The sequence below is a fragment of the Trypanosoma brucei genome, chromosome 6 (genome assembly GCF_000210295.1).
Source record: "Trypanosoma brucei gambiense DAL972 chromosome 6, complete sequence".
NCBI classification, from domain to species: Eukaryota; Euglenozoa; class Kinetoplastea; order Trypanosomatida; family Trypanosomatidae; genus Trypanosoma; species Trypanosoma brucei.
This window is the reverse complement of record NC_026739.1, coordinates 869,687-883,533: the sequence shown is the minus strand read 5'-3', so window position 1 is coordinate 883,533 and position 13,847 is coordinate 869,687. Positions and strand designations below refer to the sequence as shown.

Sequence of the window (13,847 nt, the reverse complement as noted above, 5' to 3'; positions counted from 1 at the left end):
ACAGGCGGCAGCAGCGAACAGCGGTAGCTCTGGTAGCAGCAGCACAGAAGGTCAGGGTGAGCAACAACAGCAGCAGGCATCTGGTGAAAAGAAGGAGTAAGTGAAATGTTGGTGGATGCATTACTGATTTTTTTCTAACTGATTTTTAACGTTTTCTACTATCAAGGAGTATTATTATCATTACTATTATGTTTTATTGCTTTTTTTTGTTTTTTTAATTTGACCGGCTTGTGTTCTACTTGATAAATGGTGCAACGAATTTGGATAATGGGGTATTATTAAGTTATTGTCCTCATTTCTTCTAGTGAAGTGTGGGGTGCTTCAGTTTTATCGTTTCACTATATGTTTATCTGCACAATTGAGGAACGATAACTGGAGGGTTATAAACGAATCCTTGTTGATTGTTGTTGGGTGCTGCGACAAAGTTCATCTGTACCTGGTGATTTTTGACCGTGAGGGGAGCCGATCCATACAACATTATTATTACATCACTACGAATTTTATTATTACATATACACTCATATCTGAAACGCGGTTGTAACGTCTTCAATTATAGAAGAGATTCATTGATTTCAATATATGAGATATTCCTTTTTATTCTATATCATATAACATGCATACTTCTTAGAATTTTTTCTCGGAGGTAAAGTATTTCTAAGGTAAGAAGTAGTTTGTGAAGTAATAAAATGTTGGCCCGTCGTGTATGCGCACCCATGTGCCTGGCGTCTGCCCCGTTTGCGCGGTGGCAGTCATCGAAGGTAACTGGTGACGTGATTGGTATTGATTTGGGTACGACATACAGTTGTGTTGCAGTAATGGAAGGTGACCGGCCACGCGTACTTGAGAATACAGAGGGTTTCAGGACGACACCGTCTGTGGTTGCGTTCAAAGGACAGGAAAAACTTGTTGGCCTTGCAGCGAAACGTCAGGCGATTACGAACCCACAGTCGACATTCTTCGCGGTGAAACGGCTGATTGGTCGTCGCTTCGATGATGAGCACATCCAACACGACATCAAGAATGTGCCCTACAAGATTATTCGGAGCAATAATGGTGATGCGTGGGTACAAGATGGGAATGGGAAGCAATACTCACCTTCACAAGTTGGTGCATTCGTACTTGAGAAGATGAAGGAAACGGCAGAAAACTTCCTGGGACGCAAAGTGTCTAACGCTGTGGTGACGTGCCCCGCGTACTTCAATGACGCACAACGTCAGGCAACGAAGGATGCCGGTACGATTGCTGGACTGAATGTGATCCGTGTTGTGAATGAACCGACTGCTGCTGCACTGGCATATGGCTTGGACAAAACGAAAGACAGCTTAATTGCCGTGTATGATCTTGGTGGTGGAACAATTGATATCTCCGTACTTGAAATTGCCCGAAGTGTTTTTGAGGTAAAGGCCACCAAGGGCGACACTCCCCTTGGTGGAAAAAAATTTGATCCCCGCCTCTCCGATCACATTCCGGGAGGAATCCCCAAGAATTCTGGAATTGGATTGAACAAGGGACGGAATGGACTGCAACCTTTTTGTGGAGCTTGCAAAAAAGCGAAATGTGAACTTTCCACCACAAATGAAACCGGAGGTAACCCTTCCCTTTTTACAACCTAACCAAGAACGAGCGCCACCCGGGCCCATTGAATGGGAACCCCAACCAAGATTTGATTCCCTTGCTGATAAGCTCGTACAACGTTCACTTGGACCGTGCAAGCAATGCATCAAGGACGCTGCTGTTGACCTGAAGGAAATCTCTGAGGTTGTGCTTGTTGGTGGTATGACGCGTATGCCAAAGGTTGTGGAGGCTGTGAAGCAGTTCTTCGGTCGCGAACCGTTCCGTGGTGTGAACCCTGACGAGGCCGTTGCACTGGGTGCTGCAACACTTGGTGGTGTTCTCCGTGGTGATGTGAAGGGTCTTGTATTGCTTGACGTTACACCACTATCACTTGGAATCGAAACACTTGGTGGTGTCTTCACACGTATGATTCCCAAGAACACAACAATCCCGACGAAGAAGAGTCAAACCTTCTCAACTGCTGCGGACAACCAAACACAGGTCGGAATCAAAGTGTTCCAAGGGGAACGAGAAATGGCATCTGACAACCAAATGATGGGTCAGTTTGACCTCGTTGGAATTCCTCCTGCACCACGCGGTGTACCACAAATTGAGGTGACATTTGACATTGATGCTAATGGTATTTGCCACGTAACTGCGAAGGACAAGGCAACTGGGAAAACACAGAACATCACCATTACTGCTCATGGTGGGTTGACGAAGGAGCAGATCGAGAACATGATCCGCGACTCTGAGATGCACGCTGAAGCTGACCGTGTGAAGCGGGAGCTTGTGGAAGTGCGTAACAATGCTGAGACTCAGGCTAACACTGCTGAGCGACAACTGACGGAATGGAAGTACGTGACGGACGCTGAGAAGGAGAATGTGCGTACCCTTTTGGCTGAACTTCGCAAGGTGATGGAGAATCCAAATGTGACGAAGGATGAACTGTCGGCTTCTACTGACAAACTGCAAAAGGCAGTGATGGAATGTGGGCGCACGGAGTACCAACAGGCGGCAGCAGCGAACAGCGGTAGCTCTGGTAGCAGCAGCACAGAAGGTCAGGGTGAGCAACAACAGCAGCAGGCATCTGGTGAAAAGAAGGAGTAAGTGAAATGTTGGTGGATGCATTACTGAGTCATTTAAAAAAAAAATGTTTACGCCTATTTTATGGAGGTGTAATTTTTTTTCTTTGTGTGTTATCTTCGGTCGTTTTTTCTTCAATGATTCTGCCGGTCGGTTGAATTGACGGCATAATATTTGTGGTTTAAGGTTTTTATTATTGTACTTTGAGCGGTTTTTTTTTCGCTATTATAATTTTAGGCAAATATATAATGATATTGACTTTTTTAAAAGTGTTTGAAGGGGTTTTGATAAGTAATTTTATAAGATTTTTAAATTTGTATATTTTTTACTATTATTGGTTTCCTCCGTGAAACAATTCTTTAAAAAAGAAATTACTCTTATTATTGTTGTTTTCTTTCTTTAGTGTGTTTCCGCTGTACTCCAGCTGAAAGCACAATATTACTTTTTGATTGTATTGAAAGTACACTCTTAGGGTTGCTTTGTGACCGCTTGTGTTGTGCTCGCGGTGAGTGCCTTCGTATTTCATAGTATGCGCTCGTCGTTTTTTTTGCTTTCAAAAGACCCTTTTGCGGTTTTGGGTCTTGCCCGTACAGCTACGAAGGCGGAGGTGAAGATGCGTTATCGAGAGTTGGCTCGACTTCACCATCCAGACTCAGGAACTGGTGACAGTGAAAAAATGGAGCGAATAAATAAGGCTTATAATTTCTTACTAAAAGAGGGAGCGTATGAGCAGCTGCGCTCAAAGTTAGTTGGCCAAAAACCTAAGGCTGAGACGCGTTGGCCGAGTCCCATCTCCACTGAACAGCTACAACAATCGGAAGATCATGTGAGCGCCACCTTGTCAGAAGAAGAATGTGCCAAGTTAAGCGCTCTTGATCCCTCTACTGAGCGTGTGACACCTACTGGGAAGTATATGTACCAAAACCGTGATGATGGCAAGTGGGTAGAGCTCGACAGGCCATTAGTGCGCGCACAACAGCCGCGCTACGCTTCTTTCTCTGCGAAATCAGAGATGACGGAGGAGTTACGAAGGCGGTCGTTGGACCTCGAGAAAGAAGATAACGCAAAGACAGTGTTTCAACGTGGAGTCGACCGTTTGAGTGATAGCGGTGACCTACCGTCTCGAAGTCCGACGTTTTTGCGCTTGTATTTGGTTTTAGCACTAGTAAGTATCTACTTCATGTACCAGCGTGCATTTGCGTGGGGGAAGCACCATCGCAATCGTACATGGTTCTATGAATCTCTGGAGGAAAAGCGGGAGGAATTGATGGAAACGTACATGCGTCATCGAAAAGTGGTGGAAACTTCTGTTGCCGCTGCGGCGATTGTTTTGATTGCCGCCAGCGAAGGAAAGGTTGAGTCGGACCCTGTTGTACCAGTCAAACCGGGGAGACACTTTAGGACTGTGCAGCCGCCGAAAGATCATTTCAGCATTGTGGCTGGTGGTTAGGTGACTGCGTGTTGTTCGAGGTTTGTGAGTTTTCCAAATTGCTGTTTCCATACAATTATTAATTTGGAACCATTGCTCTTATTGTTTTACTGTGTTGCTATTGTCATGTTAGGAATGCTCTGTCATATTTTGTTTCTTCTGCTGCTTTGATTGTTTCTATTCTCTCTTTAACGTAGTGTTAGGGGACATTCATTGATAGGCAAAGGTGACTCGCCGTTCCCGAAGGTCTCACTTAAGGTACCTCTTGTGGTGGAAAACATCTTTTGGTAGTGGAGGTATTCTTAAGGACGTGGGAAAGAAGGACGGGTGTTTAACAGTGAGGTATCAAGGGTAGGAGTTGGAGGTCACCTCTCTATCTACCCCGTTTTCCTTTTTACCTTTTTTTTTCTTTCTTTACACATTTATTTAACGCATATATACATACAAATATATTTATCTTTAAAACGGAAAAAAAAGATAAAAATAGATAAAAGTGGTTATTATTTTATTTCGTTTTAGGTACTAATTTACGTTGGGTTGGAAAAGGGACCCACTGCTTGTGTGTGTGTGTGTGTGTGTTGTGTTTGTGTGTATTTACTCCACCATTGGTGATGTCCCACACTGGGTGTCCTGACTTGGAAGAAGCGATTGATGAGGAAGAGGCCGATTTGCAGCCCTTTTCACTACTTAACGTTGGTGATGAAAAATTGACTGCGGCTGCTGAAACCTCATTTGACGAATCTGTTTGGGGTACCGTGAAGGAAAATTTTTCAATTGAGGAGATTATGAACGGCACAGGGGAAAAATTGGATGGCAAGCATGCGGATAATGATGAGGGGCGTGAGGAGGAGTGGGATGATAAAACGCAACTTTATATTCCCGAATCAGCCTTCACGTTTAGCCGCAGAAAGAGGCCGAAACTTCCCCGACTTCCAGTGGAATCCCTTCCTGCAGGGTCCTCTGTGTGGATTGTGGATGAGTACGATGTCTGCCATTTGTTGCGGGAATACTGGAGCGAGTCACACCGCGTTGTTTGTAATGGCAGGTCACGTGGGACAGTGGTCCGGCACTCCGGTAAAATGACACTCGTCGCTTTTCGCAATGATCACGCCGAGTTGGACTATGCTCTGACGTTCCCACGGATATGTCTATCGACTGAGCCTATAGAGGCGTATGAGGAATCTGGAAGTTATAGTAGCAGATCAGGTCCACTGTTGCGGGTTTTTGGAAACTTTGCCAGCCAACCTGGATGCTGTCAAGATGGTCCTAATAATTGTGAAGTGCTTCGCTGTGTCAGTCAGTATTACGAGTCTCTATACATTTTAGAGGTACAATCTCCGCGGTTAGTGGAGATACGGGATCATATCGTTGGCGGAAGGGGTGAAGAGGCACTGCACCTTTTAGAGACCTTTGAGAATGAGTCTAGTGTCACGGTGAGCACATTGATTCTACGTTCCCGCGCCAAGGTGTCTCTTGGACGCTACGAAGAGGCGATGGCGGATGCTCAGCGGATTATAGCCCTTGAACCACTTTGGGTAAAGGGGTATCTCTGTGCTGCACGTGCTTTAAGTGGGATGGGAAAGTTTAAGGAAGCATGTGACAACGTCAAGTGCGCGTTGCGGATGCTTCCGAACTCGCAAGAGCTGCACGCAGTAGAGGAACTGAATTCGTTCATGCTTTCCCTCCAAGGAACTCTGCCAGTCGACAGTTTGGGCCTCTACATTGATGGACAGTATAGGAAGCAACTTGTCGCCCGTCGCTATTTCCGAGCATCGGAAATTGTTTATGCTGAGGCCAGCATAATTCTCGCCATGGAGTCCCCTTGGTCAGAGTCGTCTGATAGATGTTGCGTGTGCCTCAAACCTGCCTCTAGTCTGACGCCCGTGTCCACGGAGTGTTCACCTCTTCCGGGTAAGCGCATAGCACTCTTCTGTAGCGAGGAATGCCGTCAACGCTCGTCGCTTTTCTTTAGCATAGAATACGGGCGTCACCGCGCTGCTGTTGACCGGGCACGTGATCTTATTGGTGTCAACTCTGCCCCTGCGGAGAAACGCACATTGTTTGATTTGACGTATATGGCAACGCGGTTGTTCCTTATGGTCTACGTCACGTACGGACGACTACGCGCCCAGCAGGACAATTGGCGTGAAGATGAGCAACAAGATTCAGTATCTTCCTACGAAGGTTTCTCCGAACCACGTGTGTCGGGAAACGATGGGGTTTTACCTTTGCAATCAGCTTTGCAGCAGCTTGGTGTCTTTCCATTGGTTAACGCGGATCCACAAGGCAACATAAATAAGAAAGTGTATATGGTGTATGATAACCTAACTACCTTCTTTACAAAAGACGAAAAAGAGATGTTCTCGCTTCACTTGTTTTACGCGCTATACGAATACGTCTCGGTTTTTGCGGTTGGGGTAAAGGGTTCAAACTGCGAAAACGGCTCGGTCTTGTATTATCTTCCCCAACTGCTTGGTGCGGTGCGCCGTGTATCACTCAATGAAGCAAACTGTAAAGTAGTCGTCGATGAGACAAGTTCGTCTGTTAAACTTGTCGCCTTAAGAGATATCGGTGCTAACGAAGACTTGTCGATTCCTTCATGGGATGTCGCTCCACATTTGTGAACCAAACAGTGAAGTGAAGGACACCTCGCATTTACTTACTTAAAGGTGATTGGGATCAAAAAGAGTGTAGGAACGAAAAAAATGAGAGAAAAACAAAAACAATTCATCCCTTCGCTTGTCATGCGCGATTAATACAATATACTTTTTGGTGTCGTTAACTATATTCAGCTTCCGTAATTTTTGTGATGAAGTTCATCCTTGGATGGCCACTGGAGGCATCAAAGCTGTAAATTTTATTACTTCATAGCCGAAGAACGTGTTTACCTTCCACGTTCTTTTTTTTTTTTCACACTTTTGTGTATGTTTTTTTCTTTTTCTGTTTGTTTTGTATGCGTTGGTGTTCGTTTCGCTTTGCACACATTATCATTTGCCTTATCTTTACTTTTTCTCTTACACTACCGCTGCTCTGCTTACTAATAATATCTTTTTTGTGTTTCATGCTCCGTATTTGACTTTCTTCTTGATCTCTCTTTAATTTCTTGAATAAAGCCGTTTTGTTTGTCTTTGTTGTTACTGAGGGTTAAAGATTTATTCAAGTATATGTTTATATATATATATATATATATTTGTCTCTTAGTTTTAAGTTTGGTCGTTGCTCTTTCCACTTCCTTACTTCATCAGTTGCTTCTTTGGTGGGTTGGTAAAAGATTTAAGGGATTCTTCCTTTCCTCCTTTTTAAGTGCAAGCGGTGGCGGTGAACTCCCTCAGCGGCGGTCGCATGACCCCCAGACTCACTTTTCGGCAGCTAGAATCCACTAAAGGATTAGTAGAAAAGGTGCGCACTGGAGAAAATGCGGCATAGCAGCTGCCAATGGGCTCATCGGACGCGCTCTGCAATAAGAGTTTTTGCCGGAATCCTCTTTACATCAGCTTGAACTCATTTCCGTGATATTGTCTTTCTATTTCTTAATGTCTCTTATGCCCATTCGGCTGTTACTACTATTTTAACCCGTTCCCGTTCCTTTTTTTTAAAAAAGAAATCTATAGGTGGTGTATTTCCTTGTTTACCCACTCACAGTTAGTGCCGGAAGTGGTTCAACCGCCACTTTTGGAAAGCGTAGGGGAAGGGTGTTCTTTAAGCAGTTATCGTTATTCTCTAGTTCCCATACGCTGGTAGCATGCAGGAGCCCGAAGTAGCATCGTTTTCGCTACTCTCACCGTCGGTAAACACTGCGGAGCTTTTCCCCATGTTCACCATCTGCAACTGTATTAGTGACGCGGCGGAGAGTGCAAACGGACCACGTTACTGTGCGAAAGATAAATACACTAAATGCATGTACGAGCTGCGCTGCCTTCCACTGGCACAGAAAGAACCAAGAAAGATTGCGCCGTCATCCACGGACCGAGGTGCACGAACAGAGGAAGACACAAATACTAACGATGCGTTTCTGCTTGCACAACAGGAGAGGCTGGAAGCATTGGTGTCAGCCTCACATCGACGCGATTTACCGCTGTCAATAGCTCTTCCTGTCGACGCGTACGTGCGTCAGTTGCCATCCAGTGGAGAGCGCTTTGTCGTGTCTCTTTCAGCTTTCACCGGTTTATCTTTAGGAGATGTCATACGTTCCGGCTGGCGACTCATTGAGGAGGCTGACTTTGAGGATATTCTCAGCTGCGTAGAGGAGTACGGATCTGTATGTATGCAGTTGCCACCTCATTGTAACTTGAGTTTTAGTTCAATTCTTAGGCAACTAAACGTTCGAACAGGTGCGGCGGAAACTAACCATAGGTCTCGGTGGGTTATTGGGGATTGGTTACTGGCGCCACATAGCGGTGAGCAACGTCAGCCTGAAGAAGTGGTCAGCGACTTGGAATGGTTGCTTCATTCAACCTTCTCAAAGTTAAATGTATTGTGTGAGGCGGATGGTACTGTTTTGCGGGAAGATGTACTGGAGTCTCGGATAAACGATACTATTGAACGCATTAGGTTAGGTCTGGCGACAGGCGTGTGGTGCAGAAGTCGTGCGTTGGTTGTTAATTCCCAAATTTATAACTCTTCAGTTTGCAGTTCTCCGTTGGCGGCTGAGGAGGAGCCGTCTCCCCATGTGGAGAGTACAGATGCGCCCACCCACTTAGTTGATTTGGTTTCCAAGCATCAGCAAAGTCTACGGAGAGAGCAGCGGATTATTCATAACAGTCGGAAACAAAAGGTGGTTTCCGCCAGTGGGAGCGGTCTCAGAAGCAGCAGTAGTGGAAAGAGCGTGGAGGGATTGAGTGTAAGCGTGTCTTCAGCTCGGCGCGCGAACGACCAGGACCTCGAGGACTCGGAGAGGCCCATGTACTTTCCAGATTTTGGGAACTCTGTTACGGCAAGTGAGGCACTTACTAAAATTTCCCCAACTCCCGGAAGAGGATGGCAGTCACCAGAGATGCAAGAGAACAAACTTTGCGTTTTGACAAGGCTAGCGGAGTTGATTGACACTGCTTCACAGCGTGATGCTGAGAATCGCCGAAACGAGGACGTTGCGAGCAAAATTCACCGTGACGCACTCTATTCTATGCTTTTGCGGTCTTCTTTTGGTCTTGCGCGACGGTGGAAATCATCTAATGGGGTAAGGTCACCATCGTCGGGTTCGCAACCGTTACTTTCGAGCCGCTACCCCGCTGCGTCTACAAGCGCAGGTGAAAAGGCAACTCTGAAAGCGGTGCGCGGCTCTGCGGGAAATGGTGGTCCAGCCGCTGTACCGTCGTTTATTGAAGCGACACCGCCCTTAGCGAAGTGTTCGTCTCCGCGGACAAGGCAGGTCGTTCCGCGCTTTTCGTCCCCAACGTTCCCCAAGGATTTACCCCCTTCACAAAAGCAGGCACCCCATTCAGCTTCGCGAATCGCTAGTGTTATAAACAATGTTTCACCAAATAAACCGAGGCAACGGGGACATCAGCTTAGCAATACCGCCGTCAATACTGTAACTAGCCACAATACGAATGGCGCCAACAAGCGAGTGGAGTCGTCAGTGACGCAATCGGTAAGGACTTTCGCTACTGCAACATCTGCGAGGGAACGTCCATCCTTTCTTCGTCCCGTCAGGCCAGTTGCAACGCCGCGTGCAGCACCCGCATGCAAACCTCCTGCGATAAATCTCAAGAAAGCAGCCTCGGGGCGGCGAACGTTCGTTCCCACACCTGCGCAAACGGCAAGATCCAACAAACCCACTCAAATGGGCGACTCGAGACTCAACGGGTTTGAAAGAATCTCCGCGAACGCACCTGGTCGTGTCAGCAACTCTCGCCGGACGCGAAGTTGTGGCGGCACTGTCCGGACCCGCGTGTCTTAAGGTACATATGCGTACGTGTATCTGTGTCTATTTTCATACGGTACGTTGTCGTTTTTTACTTTATAAGGCACATTGGGTAAGGTGTTGTGTGAACAAGTTTGTTTCATTTTTGGTCGGTGTTATGAAGTTCAGGGAATTACGACCACACCCTCCCTGGGACGGAAGTTTCAGTGCTTACCTTTTTTGTTATGCTTATTTATAGAACAGTTATTGTGTTGGGATTAATGAGCGAGAACAGTCATCGTTCTGACTCCTTACTTTTTGTTTTCTTAAGAGAGAGAGAGAAATAATTTGGTTTGTTTATGCTATTGGATAATGCATATCGACAACGGTGAGATACCGGTATGTCGGAAAAGGGGCGGTGGACGATACGCTGCGTGTTCCCCGGGTTTCATCCACAAAGGAGCCGCAAAAAGAAAGCAGAAGAATTGTATTTTACCGTTATGCCACATGGAGGGAGAAGGGAAAAAAAACAGAGTTCGCACTGGCGAGCGCGAGCAAGCAAACAAGCATGTGAATGCAGATATATAGCACACGATGTATATCTCTTCTGGCTGCATTTGCCAGCGTCAACCCGATGCGTTCTCTTAAGCGTTTAGTTTGTTTATTTCTGAACATTCATGTTTTTTCCCTTCGTTTTCTCTGTTGTTTTGTTTGTGGCATTCTTTCCCTCGCTTACCTTGTCCATCGTTTATCAATCGCTTTGTTTACCTTTTTTTTTTTTACAATCACCATTTTTTTTTTTTTTGCGGCCTACTATGCTACCCAGCTCATCTGGTGTGTGGTTTCACACATAAACACAGTCAGCGTTACGTGGTTGGTAGCAGCAACTTTCCTCCTGCTAATCATTCCTTTCACTTTCTACTTTTAAAAGAAAAAAATAATCAAATAATCAAAGAAATAATACATATATACAAATATGCATAAATATATTTATATATGTTAATATGTATTGTTGTGGGTGCGGCAAATTGTGTTAAGCGGATCGAAAGAGGGACGAAGTGTGTATGTGAGTTCATGTGTTGTGGTCTGGTGCGACGTATGTATATCTGTAGAATAAACACATTAGCTTTTCAAGGCATTGCGGTCGTGCATTGAAGTATATTACCTGATTTCTTTTGGCGCATGTTCCTTTGTGAACTAATATACACCTTCTCATTCAAACCTTTATACATTCACTACTACACAGCCACATGAGGGCATAAGCACTTAAAACGCGTGCTCATGCCTTCAGCCACATGCTTGATTTGAAACTGTAGATGAACACTTGTACAATCGTTATGTCCATCTATATCTATATCTATATCTATATCTATATATATATATCCCTTCCTTTTTCACTTGCTTGTTTGGTTTTTTCGCTTGTTTAAAGTGGTGTATGTTGGAGGGAAACGTGTTGGGGGATACAGGAACCAGCATACAAACCTTGCTATCCTGTTTAGCTGGTTTCTTCCTCGGTTTCATTCTCCCTGGGGTTGTCGCGCAACTTGGGGTGTGGCAAATGAAAACTAGAAAACAGAAGCCTTTGCCTCCGCGGATCGATCGTGCTAGCGAGGCGTTGAAAGAACTGTTGAAAAGGGAACGTGCGGCTACTTTATCTAAACTGGGGCAGCAATCAGCTGACGAATCTCAAGAGCAATGTTTGCATAGTGATAACAGTGACAGTGCCGAGTCCAGCGAGGGAGACGAGGAAGAGACTTCATATTCTTCTGGAAGCAGCGGGTTTGAGAGAATGGAGGAGCTTGGTCTCAAAATGGTTCTTGTCATCCGTTGTGACGGTAAGAAGACACCTGCCAGTGAGGTGGCCACGCACGCAGCTGGTGCAGCTATGAATCTCGCTCAAACTATACAAAGTGATGGGGCATGCGTACAGTGGAAAAGATGGTATCTGTGGTGGAACATGGTTGGTTGCGCAAAAATAGCACTGAAAGGTCCCGATGTGGAAACATTGCGACGTGTCTTGGTGAGTGCACAGGAGCGTGGATTGCCGTGCTGCAGCAGAAGCCGTGGTGATGCTCCTGGTGTTCCTGTGGGGAATCCTCCAAGTGCGGTGAGAGATATTGAGGAGGATTTAGTAGTTGTGGCTGTTGGACCTGTTCCCTCGAGTGAAGTTAATCCCATTACTGGGAATTTGAAACTTTTCCCCTGAAGCTGCGCTCGTCAGTGTGCGTTGGACTATGAATTGGTTGTTTCGTCCTCGTTTATACCCCCATTTATGGGTTTCACTACTTATTTCCATGTGTTGTTGCGAGGGTATTTATGTTTCTCTTTTCGGCCCAATTGGCACTTCGGTATGATGGTGCGTGGGTTGTTTCGCTTTCCTCTTTCGGTTCAAAGTGAAGGTAGGGGCTTCGTTTTCGAAAACATCGAATAACTTTGGATTACTTTCGCGCTCCCCTTTTCCGTAACACACACAAGCACCGCGATTACCAGCACAGTACGAGGGAAGAAACAAACGGTTGAAGGGAGACCGGAGATAGATTATTATTATTATTATTATCTTTCGTTGGCCGTGGTGAATAGCAGCGGCATGTCTTCTAATTGTCGCACTGAAGAATTCAATTTGGAGCGCAAAGAACTAAAAATCCGCTTTCGTAGTTCGGGGTATGTTGTACTTACGGATGGAGCAGCGACCATTTTTGGTGCACCTCTAAAAAAAAATACCCGCTACGACTTTTCCATGTGTAGCATACCAGTGGTATCTCCTGTGGCGTGTCGACTTCACGTGGGAGGGGATTTCACCAGCGTGGTAACATATATTCGTACTGATGTGTATGACATCCATGCTGTGCTTGATTTCGCGCGCCATGAAGCCAGCAAACGCGGTGTACCGTCTTTAAACGACACCAATCCTGGAGGCACGTCATCAAACTCTTTGAAGGAGGGGCCATGGGGCCCACGTGTCCTCGTAGTTGGTGACGTGAATACCGGGAAGAGTAGTTTGTGCCGCTCACTTGCGAATATGGCAGTCGCATCGCAGGTTCATGGGGTTGCCCTTGTGGACGTGGATGTTGGGCAACAAGGTATTACCTGCCCAGGAAGTGTTGCAACAGCGTTTGTTGATAACTATTTACCGATTGATGAGGGGTTTAATACGGTGATGCCATTAACGGCCTTCTTTGGTGATAAAACCGTAAATGCTTCCACTCGAGGACGATATTTGGATCTATGTGCATCGTTGGCACGGGGAATTATATCTTTTAGTTTGGCCACCCCAAAATTTGCTGCCGGTGGCGTTATTGTGAATACTATGGGGTGGGTAACTGACATGGGGCTTGACCTCCTTTTTCAGCTACTTTCCGTGTTCAGTATCACGCATGTAGTAGTCTGTGGTTCAGGTAACAAACTTACAGAAACCTTGCGTAATGCAGTGATCGACGAGAAAATCATTTTTCTCAAATACCCAAAGCAAACGGGAGTGTTCAAGCGCAAGGGTAACGTTCGCGACAGCTGGCGTGCAGAGCAAATTGTAAGTTACTTTCAAGGGACGAAACGTACCCCTTTATTGTCTTACAGAGCTGTTTGTTACGTAAAGGACGTTCACTTCATCCACGCTTTAAAGTTGGAACCTCTTTCCTGGAAGGACGTTGAACCTCTTAGTTTAGCTGCTGTTTCTTGGACAGATTCCCTAGAAGCAGTCAACGATATAAATGTTGCCGGGTTTATTGTTCTTCTGGAGGTAGGGGAAACATTCTTTTCGTTTCTCTCCCCGGTAGCGGGTACGCTTCCCAAACCTTTCATTTTGGTTTCGCCGACTATCAGGCTTCCACGGGATAAAGTGCCACCTTTACAAGCCCCATGAAAATTTCAGTTCTTTCTTTCATACTTGTCGGTGTGAAAAACTTCATGTTCTGTGTTGTTCTGTTGTAACTGTGTCCC

General features: G+C 45.8%; 6 protein-coding genes across 6 annotated transcripts; all 6 read left to right on the top strand.

Annotated features, from left to right (window-relative positions):
* Nucleotides 1-686: 686 nt before the first annotated feature.
* Nucleotides 687-2,664, top strand: TbgDal_VI3510 (heat shock 70 kDa protein, mitochondrial precursor, putative; the record flags this gene model as incomplete). The annotated part of the gene is given in 2 exon segments (XM_011775856.1): nt 687-1,517; nt 1,519-2,664. Coding segments are annotated over 2 exon segments (1,977 nt in total).
* Nucleotides 2,665-3,169: 505 nt separating this feature from the next.
* On the top strand, nt 3,170-4,090 carry TbgDal_VI3500 (chaperone protein DNAj, putative; the record flags this gene model as incomplete). The annotated part of the gene is made up of 1 exon (XM_011775855.1): nt 3,170-4,090. The coding sequence occupies one exon, from the start codon at nt 3,170-3,172 to the stop codon at nt 4,088-4,090; it is 921 nt and encodes a 306-aa protein (XP_011774157.1).
* A 590-nt stretch (nt 4,091-4,680) lies between these two features.
* TbgDal_VI3490 (hypothetical protein, conserved) lies at nt 4,681-6,693 on the top strand (the record flags this gene model as incomplete). The annotated part of the gene is made up of 1 exon (XM_011775854.1): nt 4,681-6,693. The coding sequence occupies one exon, from the start codon at nt 4,681-4,683 to the stop codon at nt 6,691-6,693; it is 2,013 nt and encodes a 670-aa protein (XP_011774156.1).
* A 1,118-nt stretch (nt 6,694-7,811) lies between these two features.
* Nucleotides 7,812-9,968, top strand: TbgDal_VI3480 (hypothetical protein, conserved; the record flags this gene model as incomplete). The annotated part of the gene is made up of 1 exon (XM_011775853.1): nt 7,812-9,968. The coding sequence occupies one exon, from the start codon at nt 7,812-7,814 to the stop codon at nt 9,966-9,968; it is 2,157 nt and encodes a 718-aa protein (XP_011774155.1).
* Nucleotides 9,969-11,346: 1,378 nt separating this feature from the next.
* On the top strand, nt 11,347-12,117 carry TbgDal_VI3470 (hypothetical protein, conserved; the record flags this gene model as incomplete). Its single annotated transcript, XM_011775852.1, has 1 exon — nt 11,347-12,117. The coding sequence occupies one exon, from the start codon at nt 11,347-11,349 to the stop codon at nt 12,115-12,117; it is 771 nt and encodes a 256-aa protein (XP_011774154.1).
* Nucleotides 12,118-12,498: 381 nt separating this feature from the next.
* TbgDal_VI3460 (pre-mRNA cleavage complex II Clp1-like,conserved, putative) lies at nt 12,499-13,770 on the top strand (the record flags this gene model as incomplete). The annotated part of the gene is made up of 1 exon (XM_011775851.1): nt 12,499-13,770. One exon carries the CDS (start codon nt 12,499-12,501, stop codon nt 13,768-13,770), a length of 1,272 nt encoding a protein of 423 aa, XP_011774153.1.
* Between the last annotated feature and the right edge of the window lie 77 nt (nt 13,771-13,847).